Raw genomic sequence first — 25,580 nt, 5'->3', positions numbered from 1 at the left:
CCTATTTGCCAATATACTATGTGGAAGATTTACAGAATCAGAGAGCTTGTATCTTAGCAACCACCAATGCATTAAAAAAGCAGTTTGACTGTTTAAACCTTCAATTAAAAAATCCACCACAAAGAAGCTACTGTCATGTAAGAGACAAAAGCCCTTTCAGTGATCCTCCAAGAATGACACAACCACTTTCTGCACATCCACCTGCCAAAGTGACCCCATGTCAATCTGTCCCCTTCCCAACACACATGAGCTGGGTGCTGTTCTGGACCACACTTGCATTGTTTGTTCACTTGCAGGAAATGGAGAAAAGGCATGAGGTTTTTTTCAGATAAACCCTGAGGTTTTGCATATTAGTCTTATCCCTGTAGGAGCCAAAACAGGATCTTCAAGAGTTTCCAAGGGGAAATAAAGACGTTCCACAGTCAAAACCGAGAGTGAAATAGGCACAGGGCTGGGATCACCCTGTGTTGGCTGATGTGATACAGTATCTATTCCCCAATTAGTACAACTTAGAAATGCAATCTTTTCCCTTCCAGGGTAACACCTCAATTATCAGTCTTCAGATACACCTTCTCCTTAGCACTCTTCTTCCAAAGATTTGGGCCAGGTGATGGATCTGTGCCAGGCCTCTCTCTGCTGTACATGAACAACTCCCACAGCAGCTGTGTGAGGTTTCCTTACCGTGCCTGCAGCAAACCTGAAATATATCCTTCCCCTGACAAAGTTATAACAAAAAATATACAGCTTCTGCAACAGTTAGTTTAGACAAATCCCCATTTTCTGCCCCAAACATTCAGTAAAGGGAGTCTCACCAGTCTATAGCACACATTATATTCCATTTGACATTATTGTTAACTCCCTGATCATGCGATGACACGCTGCAACAGCAGGATGATGCACCCCAGTGAACTGTAAAGGGAACTGTTGGGGCACCTTTATTTTTTAAAAATAAAGGGCTGTAAATAATCCCTCAAAAGGGAACTGCTTCAGAAGGAAATTCAGCAGGAGCTATGCAGAGTCCCTCATCCACAAGTCAAAGTTTTTTTGCACAGAAGAGTAGGTCTTAAACTATAAACATCAGCTGTAGACATACTCTGAAGGATGAAGGAGCAGGTCTGGTGTTGCAAAAGCCTTAATGGGATGAAGAAAGGTGATAACTATTGTCTTCCTTGCCCTTGCTTCATAGGTGTACTATTTCAGAGAAACAATGTAATAATTAAAGTTAAAAAAGATAACTACCATTCCCAAAGAGTACCCATGGTACATGAGAACTGTGATATAAGGCATGTGCATGTACTCAATGTATCCAGCAGAGCTAAAAGGCTCTATGTGTTACTTCTATAAGCTGCCAGGCAGAAGGGCTGCCCTGGGCTAGAGAAACTTCAGGCTATAGGACTGAAACACTCCCATGGAGATTCACTTTTTAAACAATGATTAAAGATCAATTGAACTGTTACTAGAAGCAGCATTAGGAGAGATTTATGAATCATCCATTTATAACTCTAGGAAAGCATCTTCTGTAAAGAGAAGACTGAAAAATCCATTTATTGTAAAACAATTTGCTGGGCTCATCATCTGCCTCTCACGCTGGTGCAGGGGAACACACACAAGCTGCGCTGGCCATGGACTGCATTGGATGATGAAGCTGGTAAATTCCTTGAACATGTTTCTTACCAGTAAGTGCTTTGAACAAAATCTAGCACCAAAAGAAAATAAACTTGCTTTTCATTGCATCTTTTTGATTGAATATGTTTGGAACTTGGAGTTTAAGAAAACCCATTCAGGCAGAGATATCCACCCTGACCTTTGGATGGCAGCTTCAGCTTTGATTGTAGACAGATTCTTGATCAGAATTCAGACTGTAGACTACTTCCAAGCCCTATTAAAATAACATTTCCATTACCTAATTAATTGTTTGAAGCTATTTTCAATGATTATTGAAGTTATAGTTTGTCACCTGAGGCAACAGCATGGCTTGTTGTCTTGGAAACATCTCCGCTGTCACCAGTGGAGAATAGGGATGGAGGAACAGGAGGGAGAACTACAGAAGAGTTGTTTTGTTGAAATGCCTCATTCTTTAAAGTGAAGAAATTATTTCAGATAAAGACAGGCATAAAGAGAAAAATACACACCAATTTCTGAGCTATTAGGGGGTTTGGTGGGCTTGGCTCCAGCCCTTTCTAATTCAGTGCGACACGGCTTCTGCTGACAAAGCACTGCCATCTCCCATGGTTATACAGCAACATTTGCAAGGCCCTGTCTGATGCCAAACTTGCCCTTATTGTGGAAAAAATACCACCATCTTCAAAAACAGAACAAAAATGCTCTAACAACCTGCTGCCATCTCTCTGTTTGATTTGTAAAAGATGAAAATTCAATCTCTCAGAGTTTCTCCTTCTGGTCTTTAATTGGTGCATGATCTTGACAAAAACATTTCTGCTCTCCTCAAATCTAAGCTTTAATTTATAGTGCCTGGAGATGTCAAGTAAGAGTTACAGATGCAATTTCCCTTAAAAGCAGCACATCATTTACCTAAGTTTTAATTAAACTGCCACAGGTTTTCCCTCTTCTTGTTAGGGTAACAGAAAGTTAATAAAAAGGTTTAAGCTCTAATAAGATGTAATTTCCTCTTTTTTCCTATTTTTTTTTTCCACCTAGCCCATGAAGACACAGGAGAAAACAGTTTCTACCAGAAGAGATATCAGGTCTCCAGGCTATTGCTACTCATGCTACAACAGAAGCAAACTGCAGATCGCCACTGCCAGATTAGTGTTAAAAGATCTTAGAGGCAGGAGCCATCTCAAAAAGCTGCTGAGCTGCCAGGCAGCCAGACTGCATGTGTCACCAGTTTGCCATGCACTGTTTCACAAACTGTTGGTTTATCATGACACAGTATTTTATTACAAGGAAAAGTAGATTATTTGTCTTCATTTTCCAGGTCTGGGATTGCAGAGCGGCTCTGCAATGATGACTTTGCTAATGCTTTGTGTAACGCTGTTTGTAACCAGCGGGAAATTCACACAACGTGTGGTGGTCTATTTTTCCTTAGAGATTTTTCTGCCTGTCTGCATTTCCTCTCTGAAATGAAGTAAACTCAGAACCCGATTCTTTTGTTCCTCGTCTCTGCAGTCCGAAGCCAGGAGCAGGCAGTGCAGCGTGAGCCTGGAGTGCCATCTGATGGCACAGGAGGCAAAGCACGCTGAGGACAGCGCCAGACAAGGCACACATCCCTTTGCCATAAGGGACAGTACCGTTTCCTGCAAGAGGAACCGAAGAGATAAAGCAAAGAAGTCCTCCGAGCTTCCAGACACACGTGTGCTCTCTCTGGAGGGTAATGAACTGAGTGTAATTGCCGGCCAGTTCCCCCAAGTGAGGACATTAGTTGGTGTCCCCAGGACTGCAGTTAAACAACATACCAAAGCATAACAACTCATCAACACTTGTGTGCTGACTTGTACTATGATGCTTTTTGGCACCCTACATCAAATTGCCACTGAGAACTAAATCTCTGCAAATAATTAAGACTAGAAATATTAATTGTTAATCACCTTTATACATCATCCACTGAGTCTCCATAAAGCCAGTGCAGATGTCACTAACACTGACTAATCCAGCTCCACAACAGATGAAATGCCAACCAAAATGAAGTACAAACTTGGCTATAAAATGAAGAGATTTTAAAGTCTAGTTTAGTTTTTACCCCATAAGGAGCATGTTCTCTTAAAACCTAGATTGTTTTTCTAAAATGTACACTGACAGGTAAAGGTTTGAGAACAGGGTTAAGAGAAATATCACCTGTCACAAGAGTAAAATCAGACTCACTGGCAATGCCAGTGGAGCTCAACTGGGAAGGCAGCCACTGCGGCACAAGCTGTGGAGCAGCTGGTCTGTGCCTCAGCCACAGTGGGTGCAAGGGAAGTGTTTTGTAGTAAGAGAAGGGACCCCAGAGTCCGCCCAGGAAGAGCTCATAGTGTGACTTGTTTCCACTCGGGGCAATTTGCTGGTCTTTACACAAAAGCATTGCTCCCTGGCTTTGGGAACATGCTGTTTTGGCAGGAGAGCTCTGGGGGCACAGTTACTTGGATGTGGACAAACTGAAGTGTCAGGTGGCTCTAGTGCTAAAACATGTAGCATACACAGATGTTCCACACATCAGGCATGCAACTGCTGCTTGGCCTAAAAGCTGATTACCAACAACCTCCTGCTTTTTTGTGTTCACAGTATTTTGGGAAGTATGACTGTATATACATGGACACTTACTCAATAGGATTGCAAAGATCCCCAGTTTCAGCAGCAGCAGTTGCAGCCCCTCAGAGGAAACACCCCAAGTAACTCAGTACCCAAATCAGACGGTGCAGTAAAACACATCACTCACTGCATGAATTTCAGTGAAAATTTTTGTCATATGAAAATGCTGAAATGAATATTCTGAAATCTTATGTATCTTCCTGTAGCTGGCAGTGAGAAGATAAAAGTCTTAGACCTTTCCTTCTATACCTATGTATTTTGGAAAGGAAGGTTACAGGCAGTGCAGCTACATTCCTGTTCTGCTTCAGAACCTGAAGTTCAAGTTTATTAGAAGTGATGAAAATGGTTGTTTTCTCAGCGCTGAACATTCCTCCTTAATGAGAAGGTGACTCATCTTTCCCACATCAGGTTATAATTTATAAGGGGAAGTTGCAGGATGCTAATGTTTTTTTTTCCCCCGCAATAAAGGTTAATCTAATCTTTTGAGTAATAATATGAAAACAAATGAACCATCTGACTTCATGCATCTAAACAACAATGTGATTTGGTTGTTTGGTTTCTAGGCATCTTATTTACATTTCAGTAATATTTACATGTAGGGAGGAAGTTGCTACAGCAGGTATATGTCTCTGCAAGCTGGTGAGTTCCACCTGATTAATATTTTTCTAATGTACTGGTCGAGTAGCTGCTTTCCCCTCAAACCTCTCTGCAGTTCAAACACTTGGAAATGTGAAGAACACTGCCTCCATTAACCTCCTCTGTTAAATCAACTCTTACCTTGGCAGCCTGCAAGGGATTCCATAATATCAAGAAAGTATTCGCAGTCTTGAAACTTCTTTTGCCTTTTTCAGGGGAAACAGAGAAGTCAAAAGGCAAACAGACAGGGGTGTGCTGTGGAAGGTGGCATATTATTTTATGCTAAGGGTGAGGGAGCAGTGGCACAGGGTGCCCAGAGGGGTTGTGGAGTCTCCTTCCTTGGAGGTCTTCAAGACCCACCTGGACATGTTCCTATGCGACCTGATCTAGGTGAACCTGCTTCTGCAGCGGGGTTGGACTAGATGATCTCTAAAGGTCCCTTCCAACCCCTACCATTCTATGATTCTATGATTCAAAGGCTCACATTCTTATTACCCCGAGCTACAAAAAATGGCAAGTAAGTTTACAATCAATAATAACTCTTTATGGCACTTAGAAGATCAGTTAATTTATAGGAAGTAAAACCACACATAATTCCTACAGACACACTGATTGCTTTCTCTGGAAGGGCAAAACACAAAGTATAGACTCTGCATTCTTGCATAGAGCAAGAGACTCCAAGTCATTTTCAGAGCAGGCTCTTAAATGATTCAGAATTTCTATGCGTTGTGTTGTTTTTCTGTGCTTGTGGAAGAATGTACCGGTTTGGAGAACACGCAGTACTTCCATGTGACTTTGAGGATGGAATTCAAATAATGAATATTTACTCTAAATTCTGTACATTCTAAACGCTAAAGCTGAGCTTTCAGAACAGCTGAACCTAATTTGGATGTGTCAATAGCCGTGTAATAGCCTCTCCTCCTCTTCAGTTAATTAATACTAATTCAAAAGATTGAATTATAAGCCTAAAGAAAGGGCACCTATCTTTGGAACTGGTTATAATTCATCATATCTAAAAATTGAGTCAGAAATTCATAAATGCGGGATTAATGGAATAATTAACAGCAGCTGCCACATTCTGTTTCTCCTTTCCAGTCTAGATGATGGACTGCTGTGGAATACAAAGCTGTAGCACACATGAGTGGAACAAAGTTATTTTGTGCTCAGTTTGCTTGCAAGATGTGAAAGAGACAAAACCATCTTGCCTGGAATTGCAATTGCTTATTAAATATCAGTGATTTTGTGCCTGTCAGCTAAGATACAATTTAGAATGAAAAGATTTATTTGCCAAAGGCTTCGGAACACTGAACACTAGACAGACAGGAAAACAGAGTACCTATCCATCATGTTACCATTTACCTATCCTCTTTTGCCAGGAAAATATACAAGCATCAAGAGGGAATATGCAGGGCCACAATGATTAAGATGATGAAAGGCTGAGGGAGCTGGAGCTCTTTAGTTTCGAGGAGACTGAGGGGTGATCTCATTAATGTTTACAAATACATAAAGGGTGGGTGTCAGGAGGATGGAGCCAGGCTCTTCTCAGTCATGTCCAATGACAGGACAAGGGGCAATGGGTACAAGCTGGACCATAAGAGGTTCCAAAGAAACACAAGGATGAATTTCTTCACTGTGAGGGTGAGGAAGCACTGGCACAGGCTGCCCAGATGGGTTATGGAGTCTCCTTCTCTGGAGACATTCAAAACCCACCTTGATGAGTTCCTGTGTGACCTACTCTAGGTGGTCCTGCTCTGGCAGGGGGGATAGACTAGATGATTTTTCAAGGTCCCTTCCAGCCCTTGAGATTCTGTGAACACTTGAGAACTAGTATTGAAGGGCATTCTTTAAAGGTCCTGAAGACAAACTTAGCTCCTCCTCCTCTTCTGGATACACAGAAGAGCTAAAAACATCTGGAAACTGACCTTCTGTGTGCTAGTGTTCAAAACTTTTAACCTCTATTGGCCACAGACATCTGATAAATCCAACTGATACCATCAACCTAATTATTTTTTTCCCAGATCTAGATAATTCAGGAGATGTTTCTCACTTAAGTGCATAAAGGAGAATTGTATAACTTGGAATCTGACCAGTATCAGTATTAATATCCTTGACGGAGCTCCCCATCTCCAAGGAACCAGAGTTTTAGCTAGTAGTTCTAGGTCTGCAAGTTAATAACAGTTACATGCCAATATACCATATAATTTCCTCAGGAAAGGCTGAACTTGAATTGTGAGAATTTTCTGATGTGCTCAAACACCAACTCGTTAGCTTTGGCAGGTGGCAGCTTTCTGTTCTGTTCTGCATCCTTAGGCTCAGCTCTGCCTGGGCACAGAGTGGGGGGGCACTGGGCAGGACTTGTCTGTACCTGTAGCATCTTCCAAAGTGCAGCCCAAGGTGATATTCAAGAGTGTGCTTTTAGCTGGAGTGCAGCCAACTGCCTCCCTTTCCCCAATGTTTCCAGAGTTTTCACTGATAACACTTCTCCCCACTGTTACTGACAACCAACATGCAAAGGCAAAAAAGAACCTAGTGCAGGATCTGTGGAGTAGCCACATTGTGATGGACCTGGAAAAGAGACAGCTGAGGGGGGAACCTCATCAATGCTTACAAATACCTAAAAGGCAAATGTGGAGAGGATGGGGTGAATCTTTTTTTCTATGTCACAGTGACAAGACAAGGGGTAACAGGCAGAAGTTAGAACACGGGAAGTTCCACTTGAACGTGGGGATAAACTTTGCTGTGAGGGAGCCCTGGCACAGGCTGCCCAGGGAGGGTGTGGAGTCTCCTTCTCAGGAGGTTTCCAAAACCCGCCTGGACACGTTCCTGTGTGACCTGATCTAGGTGGAGCTGCTTCAGCAGGGAGTTGGACTGGATGATCTCTAAAGGTCCCTTCCAATCCTACCATTCTGTGATTCTGTGACATCCAGTGACCAAAAAGTCACAAAGAGGCCAGGGATAAGCAGTACGTGGGGATTTCACAGCTACAGAAGCTTCACCTGGCATATTCAGATTTTACTGACAGCTTTAAATAACATGAAGTACATCTTCAAATATCTCACACCAGAACATTTTAAACACTCCAAACTGTATTTTTCAGTGAAAGTTGTTATGAGTGCAACTGCTCACACAAACCGAAATGAACAAACGTTGTACCCATTTAATTCAAGTTTGTATCTCGTTTATTTGCACAGTACAAATAACAAACACTCTATTTCCGTTTCCACTGCAGACTTTTAGGTAGTATTTTCTGTTGCTTTGGCTTGTCCATTACTGGCAGTACCTCTATACCAGTCTCTCTCTGTGGTTTATCCTTCACACAGCAGCATGGATTATACCATAGTGTCACAGGTGTAGCTATCATAACCAATCAGAACAAGGACTGCATTTTATACAGAATATTTAAAGCAAAATGGAAGCTTGAGGACTTTTTACAACCTTGCTGGGGTATGAAACGGTGTGTCCTTTCAAAAAAACCCATTGAAGCCGCTATCTTCTGGCTAAATAGTGAAACGAGTTCTGTACACAGATACCGCTATCAGCTACTGACCGTAAGATCACTTTTTCCTAGAAAACACCAAATAAATACAAGCAATATATGCAACGTAAGCTGTTGTCAGCTACCTATCTAAATCATACCTGTGAAAATACAAAGGGGCACGTTGTGAATATTTAAAGAGTAAAGTGCTTTCAATATTGAGCAAGTGAATGCATCTAGTGTTGTACCACAGGCAAATATATCTCTGTTTTGGACAAAGTACTCTCCATGCAATTAGTCAGCAGCAATCCCCTGCATCCATTGATAATATTAAACTAGTACACATCACTTCAGTCATACAGGGTTTAAAGTCAGGATACAGTGTGTACACTTTGAAAACTCAACCAAGGCTCTACACTAGCACACATTTGGAGCATTGCTACAAGACGATGGTTTGTTGGGGGATTTTCCTTTTTAAAAGCCAAACCTTTGGTAATGTAAATGCAGCGTACACTGAAGATACCACTGAACCAATACCAGAGCTCATTATGCAGCTGACAGGAATGGGAAGAAGAAAAAATCAAAAGCGAATTTAATGGCTTTATGCACTGTGCTCCTCCAGTCATGCTCTATTTTCACGTGTCTCCCTGCAGGTAAGAGTTTCGACATGCAATTCAAGCAAGTGATTGCTTTCAGTTCAAAGACAGGCCACTTACTGCCAAGACGACCCTCCAGAATTGTGCTGAATTCAATTATACTTCCTTGCCTCAAGTTCAACAACACTTTTTTAAACTCATTGCTTGCCTTCAGCACAATATCTTTGGTTATATCATCCTCCTCTATAGGCTTGCTTCCATTCTTGCTACTGAAAGGCATGCCCACGGTTATTTCAAACTTGTACCGGTCGAACATTTTCATGTGGCAGTTATGCTTGGTCAAGTACTTGAGTCGACACAACTCTTCCTCCTCCACGGTAACATTTTTGGGGTCACAAAGAGGATAGGTTTCACCGTACAAGCACCTCATCCAATCACCAACAAAAAGCGGGAGCATATTTATTGCGGATTCCGCGCTGTTGTCGATTTCTGTCACGCGCACGTACTTGAACCGCCCGGTCCAGGTCACCCTGTGGCCTTCCAGGTGGCTGCAGAGAATCTGAGTCCGGGCCATGTTAGTGTCCTTCCAGGCCCGGGGCCCGCAGAGGAAGGCATACTGATTCCACGTCAAGGTGGAGTTGTAAACTTTCATCCCCTCTGAGCGATACACGTAGAACCAACAGAAGAGCACCACGGCCGTAATCCACACCAGGATGAGTTTCACAATGGAGCTGCGCGTCAGGGATTTCACCATTTCCACTACAGAGAAGTTAACTTTCGTCCACCACCGGAAGAGCAGAGGGACGGCACACAAAACCAGAGTCACTATGATTTTCATGAGCTCCAGAGACACAAACCACTTAATGAAATGGATGAGACACATCAGGGCGACGCCCACGCCCAGCACTGGCAGGGCAAAGAGGAACAGAAAGTAACCGATGGAGGCTCGAACGAGCCCAATGCCCGAGGACTCCCGCAGAATGACCACGGAGAGCTCGCACCACATAAAGCACACCAGATACGGGACCAGGTAGCAGTAGGTGCCTTTAAAATTCCGCAGCTGTGCCATTCTGAAGAAAAGATAGAACAAGTACAAAAACAGAAGGCATGGGATGCTTACGTTTATCACAAGGAAATGGCCGACAGGAACAGTAAAGAAGGTTTTGCCTAGGAATTTCAAGTAGCCAAGGTTCCCAGGTAACACCTGCAATAGGGATAAGCAACCCGCTGCCATCTCAGTCATTAACGCTCTCCGCGTGTAAGGTTCTGCACACGTGCTTAAACTCATGTAACTTGTCACTGTGAAGAACACCGAGATGGTGGCTAACTCTGAGCATGGGATGCAGTCTTTGCTCGCTATAGGGAAGGAAAAAATGACAAAGAACACCGAGAGTAAAAAATACACGTATGGCTCTAAGTGATTCCATCCGAAGTTGACCTCGGCTTGCTCCACATCGAGGTTTGGTTCGAAGCGGAGCAGTAAGTCAGTCAAAGCACGGAAGTTTTCCCAAGCCTTACTGTCCTGAAAAACCTTCAGTGTGCAAATCACCATCGAAATGAAGGACAAATAGAATATGACTAACGGAATAATGAAGGCAAAAAAATCAATGGTCAGATTACTGATGATGAAGAAAAAGATGAGAGCATTGATATGGTGTGTTGGAACAATGGTAGACAGCCAGTGCATTCCTGCCTTTGATGCAATATCTATAAGGTATTCTTTAATTTCCATGATGGCATGAAGAGGATATTTTACAACCTGGAAAGAGAGAGAGAGGCATTTTATTTATGAGCAGTTTTGTACATCACTGATATTCTTAGTTGAGGCGGTGGCAGTCACTTGCCTCACCTCTAAGCTGACGTGAAGAAATTGATATTTCTGACAAATGTTGCCAATAAAATGAGATTACTTTGTCTGAGATTATTAGCTCTATTTTGATTAATTCAGTCAGATGAAGCTCAGAGGCGATCTTGATTTCAGGAACGATGTATTTCACTACCTTTGACACATATAATTAAATGGCTTCCCAGTCAAATATTCTGCTCTGCTAACTTCATACAGAAGATAAACTACACAGCTGCAGTCCTGCACTAGCTTAAGTCATTGCTTGAGCTGTAAGTTCTGTAGCTTTAAAGCACTTAATCCACACAGAACAGCAGCAGAGGTCTGTTGTACATTCTGATAGCATATACACCACAGGAAGCAGGGCATGTGATTCACATGCAATTACAGGAAGTCTTTACAGTCGTGGTTTATCAATTTTTCCCAAGCATCTAGGGATGTAGCTGTCAAATTCTGCTTTGCAAGCAGCAGAAATAATGTCAACAGATAGAATTACTACGTGTTTACGGATTCTTTTAACCTCACAACTGTACTAGTACAGGATCTTAAAATGGTATCTTTCTGTCCTGGTTTTGGCTGAGACAGAGTTAATTTTCTTCCTAGTAGCTAGTTCAGGGCTGTGTTTTGGTTTTGTGCTGAAAACAGTGCTGATAACACAGGCATGTTTTGGTTATTGCCAACAGTGCTTACACAGCATCACAGCCTGTTTTGCCTCTCTCCCTGCCCTGCCAGAGAGTGGGCTAGGGAGCGTAAGAAACTGGGAGAGAGCACGGCCAGGACAGCTGACTCCAACTAGCCATAGGGTTATTCCATACCATGGAATATCATGCCCAGTATATAAAGTGTGGGGACTTGGTGAGGCAGTGGGCTGCTCGGGCACTGGCCAAGGAGGTGTAAGCAATTGCATTGGGCATCATTTGGCTTTTTCTTTTTTCTTCCCTTGGGTTTTATCTCTGTCTCTCTTCTCCTAATATATCCTTTCATTACAATTACTATATTATCATTATTGCTGTTATTACATCTGCTTTCATCCTAGTTATTAAACCATTCTTATCTTAACCGGAGTTTTACTTATTTTTTTCCACCTCAGTTCTCCTCCCCATCCCACTAGGGAGGAAAGCAAAGTGAGCAGTTGCATGGTGCCTAGTTCCTGGCTGAGGTTAAACCATGACACTATCTCCCATGGCATTTTCCACCACAGTCACCAGACAACAGAATCCTGGATCAAATTATGGGATGGAACCCACTTCCTATGACCAGTCACACACCTTACATAGGATCAATGAAAAGGTACAGGATTTCTTCAAAGATATATTCAAATACTGCACATCATGTGCTGCAAATAATCCTCCTTCCCTCATAAATAGTAAGCTTTTATGTTTTCCCAGAACTTTTGCTTTAATTTTAATTAGTTCAAGGGAAAGGCTAAGAATGCTCCAAAAATCCATGTATTGTGATGAGCTGGAGCAACACAAGCAATGACTTATTTTAGCCTATTAGCAAAAGTATCCCTGTTCTTTGTAAAGACATCTCTTTCGAAATATTAGTTATCTCATCCTTCCCTTCTAATCCTTCCCCTACCATATAATAATGGAAAACAAAATGGCAATTACAACAAAACCTCTCACATGAGAAGCTAGAAACCCTCCTACTTCCTTGAAATTTATACCTTTGACTGAATGCATGCACTTCAATTTTCCCTTCTCCTTTCACTAACTAGAGAAGTGTCATTATAGAAAACCACCATCAGCAAGTTCCACCATTCTTTAATTCCTTCATAAAAGACATTTTTCACACCTCCAGGCTACAGTCAGTTTTTCATGCCTGCTTGCTCCTGTTTAAACAAGAAAGATATGAAGCATATAATACCTGTAACAAAAATATGGCAGCTATGTCAGGGACACTTAAATCCTCAGTGAGATGCAATGAAGGTAGATTGCCCTTTTCCAGGGAAGACCATTACCCCTTTCACTGAAATATATGACTCGTATATATGAAACTGTAAACATATACATGAAGTCAAGTCCAAAAAGAACTTATAGCACCAATTGTTGTACTGACCTATATAGACTGAAGATCAGTTTTGAGAGTCAAGTGCGAGTCACCTCTGTCTTGTCTAACATGCTTAAGAGCCCTTCAACATAACCTGTTCAGTACTGCCTTCGTACCTTGAGTCGCAGGGGTAACTCTTCAGGAGTCTTCCCTGCCAATTCATCATCTTCCTCTTCATGCATAATCAGGTTAGATGGGATGATCCCCTTTGCATACTTCTTGGTAATTTCAACAAAGTCATCCAAAGCAATAAATTTTTTAGCTAAAAGATAAAATGAAGACTATAAATTGTATCACTGTAACATCCTACCGATTATGAGTTGGAATATTGACTTTCTTTCCTGGTATTAAAACAGATTTACTCTGGGCTTCAGGAACTGAACTACCAATAACACAGGCTTACCTTGCACCTTGTTCTGAGACCTGTGCTGAAAACAAGCTGCTTGTGCCAACAATGTGTGACTACTCTAAATCTTGGCAGACCGCAAATAAGTTTATTATACCAGTAAGCAGGAGAACGAGTGACTGAATGCAGCTTAACTGCAGGTATTCCAAGGGAAAAAAAACCTTACTGCATTAGGTCACGCACTTTTAAACCATAAATTATTATATTTTTGGTAACTGCTTGAGAAAAACCTTTAACCAACTGACATTGAAAAGACAGAACTGTACAGGAACAGTAATGAATTATCCTTCTGTTATTAACTGAAAAACTGACTTTTGATTTGGCATTTAACAACCATTTTTCTGAGTTCAGAAGTTGCAGACATGTCATTATGGGAAATGTCCAATTACTCATATCTACAAGACTAAACACAGAACATGTACAGTGTATTAATTTAATATGCTATGTGGCTATACAAAGGCCCTGCCCTAAACTACAGCAACTATGATCTAAAGCAAATAGCAAGAAAATATACTTTGCTCAGTTGTCCACAGAGACAAAATGTATCACTCTGCCCTGGAAGATCCTCATCCACTCCTGTGAGTAGAAGGGAGGCAAGAGGCTACTTCCGAAATGTCTAGGCATGCTGCAAGACAGAGGATGATTTATACACTGCTTCAAACTCTTCTCATTCGCATGGGTTAGTTGGTTTCTATGGTAGACAAGCTTCATGCTGTTTTGTAAAGACAGATAATTAACAGCAACCTTTATCCATACGCTGATGCAAATGACACTGCTATAGATATGAAAGACTTTTGAATGACAAAAATCTGTAACACACCTCCTACACAGTAAGTTTAGCCAGTCAGCTGATATAGAGATATGAAAGCTGTCTTACCTAGTACTTGTTAGAGATATTAGATAGACAGAAAACTGAACTAACTTCACTAACTTTAACATCAGAGGATTAGTGGGTTTGAGCCTATTCAGTTTTTAATTTAAAGAACTGCTATACATATAACTTCTACAAGTACTTAATACTGAAAACACTGTTTATACAGAACAAAATAAAGTATGTGTGTCAAGATATCTGCTACAGGAAGAGGGATATTAAAGAAGTTCAACAGAAGACCAGCAATTTACAATCTATTGCTTTAGTCATCATCAAGAGTGTAGCCAGCAGATCAAGGGAGGTTCTTCTCCCCCTCTACTCTGCCCTGGTGAGGCCTCATCTGGAGCCCTGTGTGCAGTTCTGTGCTCCTCAGCTCAAGAGGGACAGAGAACTTCTGGAAAGATTCCAGAGCAGGGCCACCAAGATGATCAGGCGACTGGAACACCTTTCATATGAGGAAAGGCTGTGGGAACTGGGGCTGTTTAGTCTACAAAAGAGGAGAGTGAGGGGGGATCTCATTAATATTTACAAATATCTAAATGGTGGGTGCCAGTAGGCTGGGACATCCCTTTTTTCTATAGTAGCTAGCAACAGGACAAGGGGTAATGGGATGAAGCTGGAACACAAAAAATTCCACTTAAATATAAGAAAAAACTACTGTGTGGGAGCCCTGGCACAGGCTGCCCAGAGAGGGTGTGGAATCTCCTTCCTTGGAGAACTTCAAGACCTGCCTGGACATGTTCCTATGTGACCTGATCTAGGTGAACCTGCTTTTGCAGGGGGGTTAGACTAGATCATCTCTAAAGGTCTCTTCCAATCCTACCATTCTTTGATTCTATGAATCTCCCAACATGGATGTTGCTTTTGCTCAGACTTTAACCTTTCTTCTTTTGTTCCTCATTGCTCAAATCTGTATATCCCAAAAAATACCATCTAGCATGCCTCTCAAGAAACAAGGATTTCTCTTCTTGTTAACTATCCTTATCATTCACAGGATGTAAGGTGACATCACTTGCACAAAGAAATCAGTGAGACTCCTTGTCTGTACTGAGGGGTTCAGATCAAGCCTAATATCAACTATGTAATCTAAATTTATTATCCCTTTGAGAAAAAATCTACAGTGGTAAGACAGTCTTTTTGGTGTAGAATCAACAAGCAGGTGTGTTTAGAACACCACGAAAATTCCCTAAGGGCACTTTCAGAGGACTGTGGGATGGCCTCAGAGGGAGTTACTAACTTACTATGTATACATGGCCTATCAAATGCAATGGCATATATACTCTCAGGCACACAGCAGCCGTCCAGGGGCACTGTCAGCTCTAATCTTCTACTTAGAACTTCATTAAGGACAGCCCAGATGAGATGTCTACAAACACATTCCTGGCTTAAAAATCATCTTCCAAGTATCGGTAATGTATTAAAACTGAAGGAAACATCTCCTGCTGGCAAGATAAATGAAGAAACTCAGTGGATGAGAGAAGTAAATGATGGAGAGAAACAGCTGTCTTGTTCATCCATGAAAGGATAAAAGCTCTCCAGAGAAAAGGTAACAGCTTAACTCCTACTTTAAGTGTTTGATGAAAACTTTTCGTTTTTTAAATGTTGTTAGTATTTTGTCACCCGAGTGTCTCTTCAATTGATACAAAAAGCATATGTTGTAGATTCTACTTCATTATTCACAGATTTTTTTTCTTCTTCTTCAATTTGGATGTGACAAATTCCACTGCCTCCCCCATCCACCGTAGAAAAAGAAAAATATGCACATCAATTTCTGCCCACGCTAACGTGTAGGTTCATTTACTCTCCTGTTATTTAATCTGCCATTTAAGTCATTAAAAAAATAAATTAAAAATTTGCCAGTTCCTTTTCTGACATTCTTTGAATTACTGAAGAATCCAGAACAAAATGACTTGCTTTGCATTCACGCTCCAGCACCACGTGCCAGTTCAGCTAAGGGACAGAAGGAACATCCACTAAGCACCAATGCACTGTAGCTTCAATCAGCCCAGACAGAGCTGCACAATGACCGGATGGTGAAACACAACAGCTTTATCCTTGAAGGACTGTTTTGAGCTTTCTACTAGTGGCAAATAAACCACAAGAACAGCTGACTTACTCTCATGGAAGTTTTGATAGGAACAGAAGTGTGATGTCCAAAATACTATTTCTCCCATCATCTAGTACCTTACATACACAGGCACCTGTCACCTCTCCTCTTCCACTGATCTGAAAGTTAACATAAAACTGAAATACTTCACTCTTCTTGGGAATGTTATTTTCAGAATTCACCTATGTAATGAACACAATCCTGGAACTGGTCAAACTGACCTAATGAAATGTAAATCTAATCTTTCAAGGAGTTTAAATCTGCAACCTCTAGATTTGGTTCACTAATCCATGTGATGCTTTAGTTACATGTATTCTCAACTACAGATGTATTAGTAATTAATATACTTTGTGACATTTGAAAGTGCTCATCAAGAACTGATCTACATTGCACCAAAACTATTTCATGACCTACCGTGTTTCAAGAAAGTGAAATTTTCCTAACAATGTTTAATCAAACCTTATGTTAGAAAAATGTTCTTGGAAAAGTATGTGCTGCATTGTTTAAAAATCATTTCCTTAACAACTTCATTTTCATCCCAGAGGTCCAGGAGCATATCAGCATTTCTTAGGTATGCAAAGCTAGAGAGAACTTTATTTCAGTTCCAATTCCCCATCACATCATACCTTAAAAAACTCACAGACTTAGGTCTACAAATCTGACCCTGTGTTTGTCGAATGGTAGAGTTCTCCCCACCAGATGAACTAAGCTTCTTCTAAGTTAGGAAAGAAATACCTTGGTGCATCTTTCCTATATCAATTCTTGAACAAATATGAAAAGACCAACATTAATTATACGGGAATGGCAAACAGAATGAGAGCTCTGTTTGCATTAAATAGTTGCATAGTTAATTCCCTTATTGTAATCACAAAGCTTACTGCAATTTAGAACTAAAAAAAGAAAATACTGAAAGTGACATTTTTTTTTTTCTGAATAGACTTGTAAGTGCTGAAGAGGCAAGAATATAAAAATAACAAATAGCATGTCAACTCCTCTTGGTACACCAATCACTGACAAACTGACTGTAATAGTGATGTCTTCTGTGACTTCGCATGCAGATCAGATAATTGACACTCTCAGTTTATAGTAATCCAAACTCACTGTGCATTCTTACTAAGGCAGCACAAAATTGCTTAGCAAAACAAATCAGAAACCAAACCCACAGGTAAATATTGAAAGCAGCAGCATGCACTCACATTCACTGCTCACTAATCGCTCCAGCATCCTTCTCTGCTTCTGCACCGACTTTGGGACCGGGCCAGGCTTCTTCTCACCATCTGGTTCAGTAACAGAAGTGTACAGCAAGACAAAGCAGTCAGTTAAAGTGATCAAACAATAAGTGCAGTGTTCTTCAAGATGCAATATCTGGAGAAAAGTATTTCCTCAAAGTCAAGATAAGTCAAACATACATACAAATGGGTAAGAAGTGGCTATAGAGCTTTCTATTTTCCTATTACTGTGTTAAAAAGGGGAACAGCATAGACATAGCTAACATACACTGCTGTAGTGGCAGAGAGAGCCAGGTGTCTGGAAGATTGGGTTTCTAAATTGAAATATCTAGTAAGATACTATCAGGATGACTGTTAAGGGGCTGGGGGTGGGCTCAGTGAGAATAAGTCAAACACAGGAAAGTCACAACCTACAGCAAGAGTCAGGAGGCCTTTATGAACTAACTTTATTGGTCCAGAGAGCATAGTTATTGAAAGAGTTAGTTATTCTTCATTAAATAGATGATGCATTTACTGTTACCTCATGCCTGATTGTTTACAAAGCCTTTTACGTTTCTGCCTGTAGGTTTGTATTTTATGAATACAATAAATCAGTTCACAAACAAACCTTCATTATCAACTTGCCCAACGTTTTCCAGTAGTTCAGAAACTGCTAATTGCTTCTTCTTTTTGGGGTTTAATTTCCAATACATGACTAAGGCAGCTTTCCTCACAGCTCTCTCCAAGTCAGTCTCAGATGACAACTTTTTCACTTCTTGCTCATTCTCAGAAGTGATGCCTCAAGAAAAATACATTATATACTATTATCACATACATGCAGAAACAACAGATATGCCCACTATTCTTCTTAGTCTGAAACTTCATCCACATCTTGACCACCTAAGTAAATTACTCAAATGCCCTTCTGTGCCCATGGCTTAAGTTTACACAATCACATTGCTTAAGTTTAAACTGTACTTCAATGACTGTTCAGTACATGCATTATCCTTATGTCTTGCTTCAACTTTTGAAGTACAGCAATTGAGGCAACAGGTGGAGCAGATATGCATGAGTGACACATAAAAGGCAGCAAGAATTTTATGAAAGTCGTTGAATATTTTGGGGTTTTTTTCTTGTATTTAAGAGTTCAGATATTTGGCAAAGGAGAGGAGACTATTCCAAGTGTGGGAAGTTGCATGAAGAAAGAGGTAAATCTTAAAATGAAAGAAGACAGTGGAAAAGATCAATTAGGAGGGAGGTTGGAGAGGAGCAAAAGAATGAAACAACAGCAGATATGTAGGTGGTGTGTGGTTGCATATGACTTTCATGGTGAAAGAGAAGAAGCTTCAATGAAAGGTGTAGAAGGGAAGATTCAGCATGAATTCTGTGAAGGAATTCAAGTAAATAATTAATATAAATGCTTTTATGAGCAGTATCAGTAATTAATGCTTTTAAAATCACTTTTTTGAAGAGGCTGTCAGCAACTATTCACATAATTTTTCCATGAACATTCCCATCACATTTTAACCCCTCTTATCATTGTTAAAATGAATAGAGTATAATTTCAGATGAAGTGGGAAGTGCAAGGAAAAAGTCTCAGAGAATCCATACCTCTTCTGTCTGCCAGGCATCTACGCAACAGTTTAACAGCTTCTCTTCGACCTTGCTTAGCAGCGAGGATGAACCAGTCAACAGCACTACAATTGTTAAGTTCTTCATCCTCCTCTTCTGCTAATCTTAAGAAGTGTTTCCCCACCTAAAAAATGCAGGGAACAGAAATCTTTCGTTTACTGAAACAGTCTCTGCTCTCTGTCTCTCTCTTCTCACCCCCTAGAACTCAGCTAAAATAAACTATCTCTCAACAAAAGGTCAAAACATTTGCTCCTAGCACTAAAGAACATAGCTGTAAGTTGAGCTTCTGCAGAGAAAGATCAGTTTCCAGAAGTCGAAGCAAGAAGAAACTGCAACCATTTGGCTATGTCAATGAATTAGCTGCCATTAGTCTTCAGCCATCTAAAGCAGGATCAGGTAAAGCTCACGGTGCTAAAAGTTCTCTTGAATTCTTTTCTTCCTGTAACAACGGTCAGACAACACTGCTAGCCTCATTTTAGAGGCACGAAAATGAGGTGTAGTAATATGGTGACAGTAAGACTGAGAAATTCAGATGAAATTATTGACAAATGGCCTTGATACGGAAGGAGGCTTCAGCAGTGAAATTCCTGAGCAGTTTAGCCACTGAAGGTCAAAGCAAAATCATAATTAATTAGTGAAGGAAATAAAACTAATACTGCCTAAGCATCAAGTAAACACAGGGAAACAGCCTGAAAAAAATCCTCCTATTCAAGAATTACAGAAATTATGAAGCAGTTGCCTGTTTTCCAGATTAAAAAAACACCTTTTCCCTTCCTTTGCTAAAACCAAACTGTATTATAACATACTACCATTCTATGTATTTATGCAATAACATGAAACATTTCTGCTTATCATACAACAAGGTAACAAAACACTAAATGTCTGAAAGTGCCAAAACTGTTGGACATTTTATCTGCACGCAAGGAGAATCTGTGAGAAGCTTTTGCTTGGCTAACTGCCCTCCCTCTCTCTCTACTGTTACTTCAGGAATGTTCTAGAGGTAATTAACGCAATACCTTAAGAATATAGCTCCATAAGTCCACACTATTATCTGCTGAAAAACACCTGTTTGACAGTTTCTCTGAAACTTGGCCTTTAGTATTACAACTTAAGGTGACTAAAGAAATACTTTTTAAACATTATTCCCATACATGTTAAACACATTAATAAAAAAGATCTTTTTCTTCCAGTAAAGGTTAGGTCTCCAGCCTTCTACAGAGATAGTTATTGAACAAATATTGCAGTGACTAAACCCAGAGTACATACAGTGAAGCTATCCAGAAACACAAACACAAAAAAATGGAGTAAGTAACCAAAAAGTCAGAACTAAACACTGATTACAAAGTCATGCTGAAGTTCAACAGGCAGTGCACACGTGTAGTGTCAGACCAAGAAAAGAGGATATGAGGAGATTACAGCAATCGCCTGGTAGTTTAACATCCAACTGCAGAGGTACCTTCAGCTATTTACTTCAGAAAGGAATTTTTGGAACATGATAAATAACATCCTGACAAACAGCTGTTTCTTGAGCATGTTGATATTTATAGCTATTGAGATTTTGAGTAAAGCTTCATGAGTAGTACCATTTAAGTTTATAACGATCTCTTGGACACAGAAACTCATATTGCAACAGAAATAAGTAGATTTTTTGCATTAGTCATATTGCACAAGGCTGCCACAGAAGCAAACAATAGTGTAACACCTGTTTTCTCATAGAAGTGTTTTTTTGGCCTGCTTGTGGACTTGTTTCTTATTATTTGAGGTTTGGTTGGGGGTTTGGGGGAAAGATATTTGGGTTTGGGGTTTTTTTGGAGAGGAGGTTTAGTGTTTGGGAGGAGGATTTATTTCTTTATTAATAGCTCAATGTTAGGATTTAATCACCTATCCTCTCCAAAAAGCCCTACAGAATCCACCTTCAAGATCTGAGCAATTAGGAAGTATTTTCCCTTCATTTTGATTATTAAAACTATAAGCTCTTGTGTATGTTGAAGGTTTTTTGGTAGCAAAAAAATGCCACCTCAAAGTCCCATAACAAATATCAAGTTTTTCCATGAAGTACTACTGGACAGTCTACCAGTTCTCTCTGAACAAGTCCTGTGCAGCAGTCACCATTCACTGTCATAGAAAAGCTCCTACAAGGACCCATCTGAAGATGGCTGCAAAGCTTTGTCCCACAGCAAACAAAGGAGGAAGAACTGGCAGGAAAAGGTGTTAACCTCAGGCTTGTCATGCAAGCAAGACAGGGCTTCTCTCTTCCCCATGAGAAGTCGCAGGTGTTAATGGCTTAAGGCAGATCTTCTGAGAGGAGACCTTATCTTTCTCTACCACTATCTGAAAGGAAGTTTTGGAAGGTAGGTCTTGGTCTCTTCTCCCATGTAACAAATTATGAGGCCATTTCCTCTTGTTCTAAGTTGCACCAGGGGATGTTTAGCTTGGAGATAAGGAAGAACTTTTTAACTGAGGGTGTTGTTAGACACTGGAACAGGCTGCCCAGGGCGGTGGTGAGGAGTCACCATCCCTGCTGATATTTAAAAGATATGTAGATGAAGTGCTGAGGGCCATGGTTTAGTGGTGGGCTTGGCAGTATTAAGTTAGTGGTTGGAGTTGATGATCTTAAAGGTCTTTTCTAACTGAAATTACTCTATGATTCATGCCGTACATCTCCAAAGCTTGTTCTCACCTGTGGGCTTCGCTAACAGAGGTGGTTATCTCAAGCAGCCCCCTTGCAGAGATTCTACAGCTGAAGACACAGAGCAGCCTTTTCTCCATTATAGAATTCCATCTGTGGGTGTCTTATTTATGTAATTGCTGTTCAGTTATTTCTCAATAAAGAAGATACAAAAAGCTACAGTAATACAGGTTGACAGCCACTCAGAGTGCATTTATTTCCATAGTCATTGAAGGGCTATTTTTGAATAAACTCATATTACTATGAATTTATAGCCAATGAACTGCATGATTTCTTGTGTTTGATTTCATAATTATTATCAGACAGCACAACAATGTCGTGTCAGCTTCTCACTCACACTCCTACAAAGGTAAGAAATAAACCCAGATTTTTCTAACTGACTCTAAAGGGACCTATTCAACAATAGAGAAAAAAATAGATTATTTTTAAGGTTTTTAAAACTAAAAATTAGTTTCCTCTCCACAAGTCATGAGAAATTCGATTGCACAGAAAAGAAACAGCTGTATTTGGGGTTCTCTTTCAGGCAGTCAATTCATCCTGAGCACACACTGAAGCAAAATTGTATGCTGGTCTCTTTACAACAAAAATCCTATTATTGTGTGGAAATAGAAAGTGTACACAGATAAAAAGCTAAAGGAAAACAGTGGAAGTGGAATGAATTGAAAAGGAGAAAAAAATTATTACTTATACACATACACAAGCACACATCATGGGCTTAGATTACAAAAGGTACTGCTTACTCAACTAAAGTTATATCCTGAAATAATATTTATGGGTTTTTTTCTCTTGTATGGAGAAACAGAGCCAAAATGTGGACTTTATGACAGTGATCCTCTCAAGGGTAAAGCTTCATCCTCTGCAAAGTCAGCAGCTGTTTCAAAGGTGAGGATTTTGTTACTGTCTCAAGTTACAACTCCCAAGGACAGTCTGCCCCTCAAACAGAGATGGAGTGAGATGAAAACCTGGCATTATTTTTCTTTCGATTTTTTTTTTTTTACCAGCTTTAAAAGGATTTCAACCTCCATCTTTTATTTTTATTCTTAAACAGAATAGTAATGCTTGGGAAAAACCCAAACAATCAAGGAGCATGTAAAAGACCATAACCACTCCCTTTTGCCATCAAAGCTGAAGTTGAAAAAGAATGCCCAAGTAAAATATTAACCCAACCAAGACAGACACAAATTAAAACTCTTCTAAACAATTATGAACTATTTATGACCAATACACCAGACAGTGGAATGATGCAGAAAACTGGTACAATTTTTTTTTTTTAAACTTAAGGGATACCTAAAGTGCTAACACATACAGGGATAGAACTGCCATTATTAATTCAACTAGATATGTATTACACAATTAAACACATCTAATTTCAACAAACAAGGATGGATTCTTTTCTAAAATGTGCAAATTCAACAGAGAAATTGTCTAAGAGCAAAATATCAGCCAGCCTCTGCTCCTGATAAATCACCACAACAGCAGTTTCTTGCAGAGTTCAGCCTAAGAGGCCTGGTCTTCTCTTTGCATGGAGTGCAGCAGTGCTGAACCAATAGCATTTAGTAGTCCCTCCACAGTAGTACACCTCCACAACTAACTCTTTGTCACATTCTTTTTTTAAAAAAAGGGATAAAAGCAGTTCTGTACCTTCTTTATGCTCCCAGACTATTCTCCCTGCTTACTCAAGAGTTGGATCCGAAACCAGAAACACTCTCAAGCAAGCAGCATTTTTCAAGAGAGAGAAACCATCTGGCATCATCTTTCTTTGAATAGTTTAAGATCAAACCAGATACAGTTCAACTAAAGAGATACCAGTTCGACAGCACTGCTATTTTTGGAACTAAGAGCAAACAAGACTGGACAAAGAACATATAAAGTTACCTCCGTTTGTGCTTTTGGTTCTCCAGCTTTGGCCCTCTCAAGCAGTTCCTCAAAGAGCACTTCAGGCTCTTCCTTCATGCCCTCTATAAATTAAAGCAATAAAGAAAACTGTTTATTAGCATTATTTGAAAGTATTTTATAAATCATTGTTATATGTGGATGAAAAATTAAAGGTTTCTATGTATATTTATTTTATTTTATCTATACTATGTCTGTTCTTTTACAAGAACAGGGGAAATTAATTCATTACAAAATTTACATTCCATCTTGGAGTTGCACTTCAGCATATTTACCATTACTTGTTATTTGGTACCAGTCAGAGAACGATAGGTACAGTTTAAAGTTCCTTATTTGCTTTGAAAGGATTCATTTCTCAATAGGAGACTACTTAACAAATATGAGCACCAATCTTGAACAAGCAGTATGGATCAGCTTTTGTACTATGAGTATTTTTACTATAAAGAGCACTTGAGTCTTTCACCTAGTAGCCTCATTACCTAGTAGTGAAGTCTTTTCAAGAGTTTTGGAAAATTAATCAGCCTTTAAAACACATACAGTATATCTGAAAGCTCAGCTCCCAGCCTCTGGACTACACAGAAACAAACAACGATTACACTGTTATAAACCTATTTTGAATTCAGCTTCACACTCGTATCTAATTTTTAATCCTTCCCTATCTACTGTACACAATTCTTTTCTTCAAAAGCAACATATTGCTCCACCAATCATAAGGTATCAAGAGCTTTTTCTGACATCCTATGTTTCTAAACACCACCATGCTGCATGCTACTTTAAGAATGAAGAAAGAGTAAGTTTAATGGAAGAGCCGACACAGCCTGAAACTTCTACTTTTTATAAGTTCTCATAAACTAGTTTAGACAAATCTGAATGAGAAAAATATCAATACAATGTGTACACTTTAAGTTGGGCAAGCATAAGAAAGGATAATAGATCACCAATTCAGTATAACATCTTTACCAGCTAAGCTAAAGTGCCAATTTACATACCACATTACCCTGCAAGGTCACCAAACACACTGTGACACTTGGTAGCTACATATTGAAAAGACATAGACAGCATGAGAAAGTGGGGTTAGGGAGCAGAGTTTCCAAATGTAGAAAAAAGACTGAGAGAAGCTTTCTGGTATCCACTCAAAGTTACAGATTTCAGCCTCTGCTCAATTTGGGCAATAATAATGTGAGAAGCTGCTAAGCAGCCTTGCTAACCGAGGTGCCATTCAGTATCAGCTCTTTTTCAAAAGATGGGAGAAAGGAAGAAATAAACCCCATTCCAAATAACCTCTCAAAGAAAAGGGTTACTTACATTCTTTAACATCCCTGGTACTGGGACTATTTCCAAACAAGACCAGGCTACAAGCCAATGATTTCATTAAAACCGATGTATTTTAACAAAAGCAAACCATGAAGTAAGTTTTCTCCTTCACTATGCCACAATTTTGTCTGTCAGGCTCACTTGGAAAAACACTAATGCCAGATTCTAACATGTTGTCTGGCTAAACAAGGCACAGAATGAAAAATATTTTTCATTTAGCTCTTGGGTCTTTTCGGAAAGCTGCAAAAATATTATTCTAAAATAGGCAAACAGCATCCCAGCAAAATCAAGCACTTAATTCTCTTGTTCTGATATATAACCAACAGGATTGAACTCTAAACAAGTCAGAAGCCTGTTTTCCAGATGGCACCATTCACACCAGCAGTCATCATTCAGGGGCTCTCTGCTAACAATAAACACCACATTACAGGAAAGAACATATTGCTTGAAAGGAACACACTATTCATTCATCTACCTCACTCTAATGAAAAAAACCTAGGCAAGACAGTACTTTTCTGTTTCTTCCCGTGCTTTCACATTTATTAACTTCTTCTGCATCAAAATTTTGGCAGCAATTGTCCGGGCAATGCATTTTTTTCTGTTCAAGTTT

The 25,580-nt window shown here is 39.9% G+C and overlaps 1 protein-coding gene across 2 annotated transcripts in view; it reads right to left on the bottom strand.

The window, feature by feature from the left end:
• Positions 1-8,040: 8,040 nt before the first annotated feature.
• WFS1 (wolframin ER transmembrane glycoprotein) overlaps positions 8,041-25,580 on the bottom strand; it is a 34,966-nt gene continuing 17,426 nt past the window's right edge. For both annotated transcript variants that reach the window (XM_061992672.1, XM_061992673.1), the window contains exons 3-8: positions 23,639-23,721; positions 19,054-19,198; positions 18,071-18,241; positions 17,431-17,511; positions 12,967-13,112; positions 8,041-10,714 (exon numbers count right to left, since the gene is read on the bottom strand). In XM_061992672.1, the coding sequence (XP_061848656.1) occupies positions 8,906-10,714; positions 12,967-13,112; positions 17,431-17,511; positions 18,071-18,241; positions 19,054-19,198; positions 23,639-23,721 (2,435 nt within the window). In that variant the 3' untranslated portion in view covers positions 8,041-8,905. The remainder of the gene's footprint in view (positions 10,715-12,966; positions 13,113-17,430; positions 17,512-18,070; positions 18,242-19,053; positions 19,199-23,638; positions 23,722-25,580) is intronic.

This window comes from Colius striatus, chromosome 3 (assembly GCF_028858725.1).
Source record: "Colius striatus isolate bColStr4 chromosome 3, bColStr4.1.hap1, whole genome shotgun sequence".
In the NCBI taxonomy this organism is placed as follows: Eukaryota; Metazoa; Chordata; class Aves; order Coliiformes; family Coliidae; genus Colius; species Colius striatus.
This window is presented reverse-complemented; position numbering and strand designations above follow the sequence as displayed.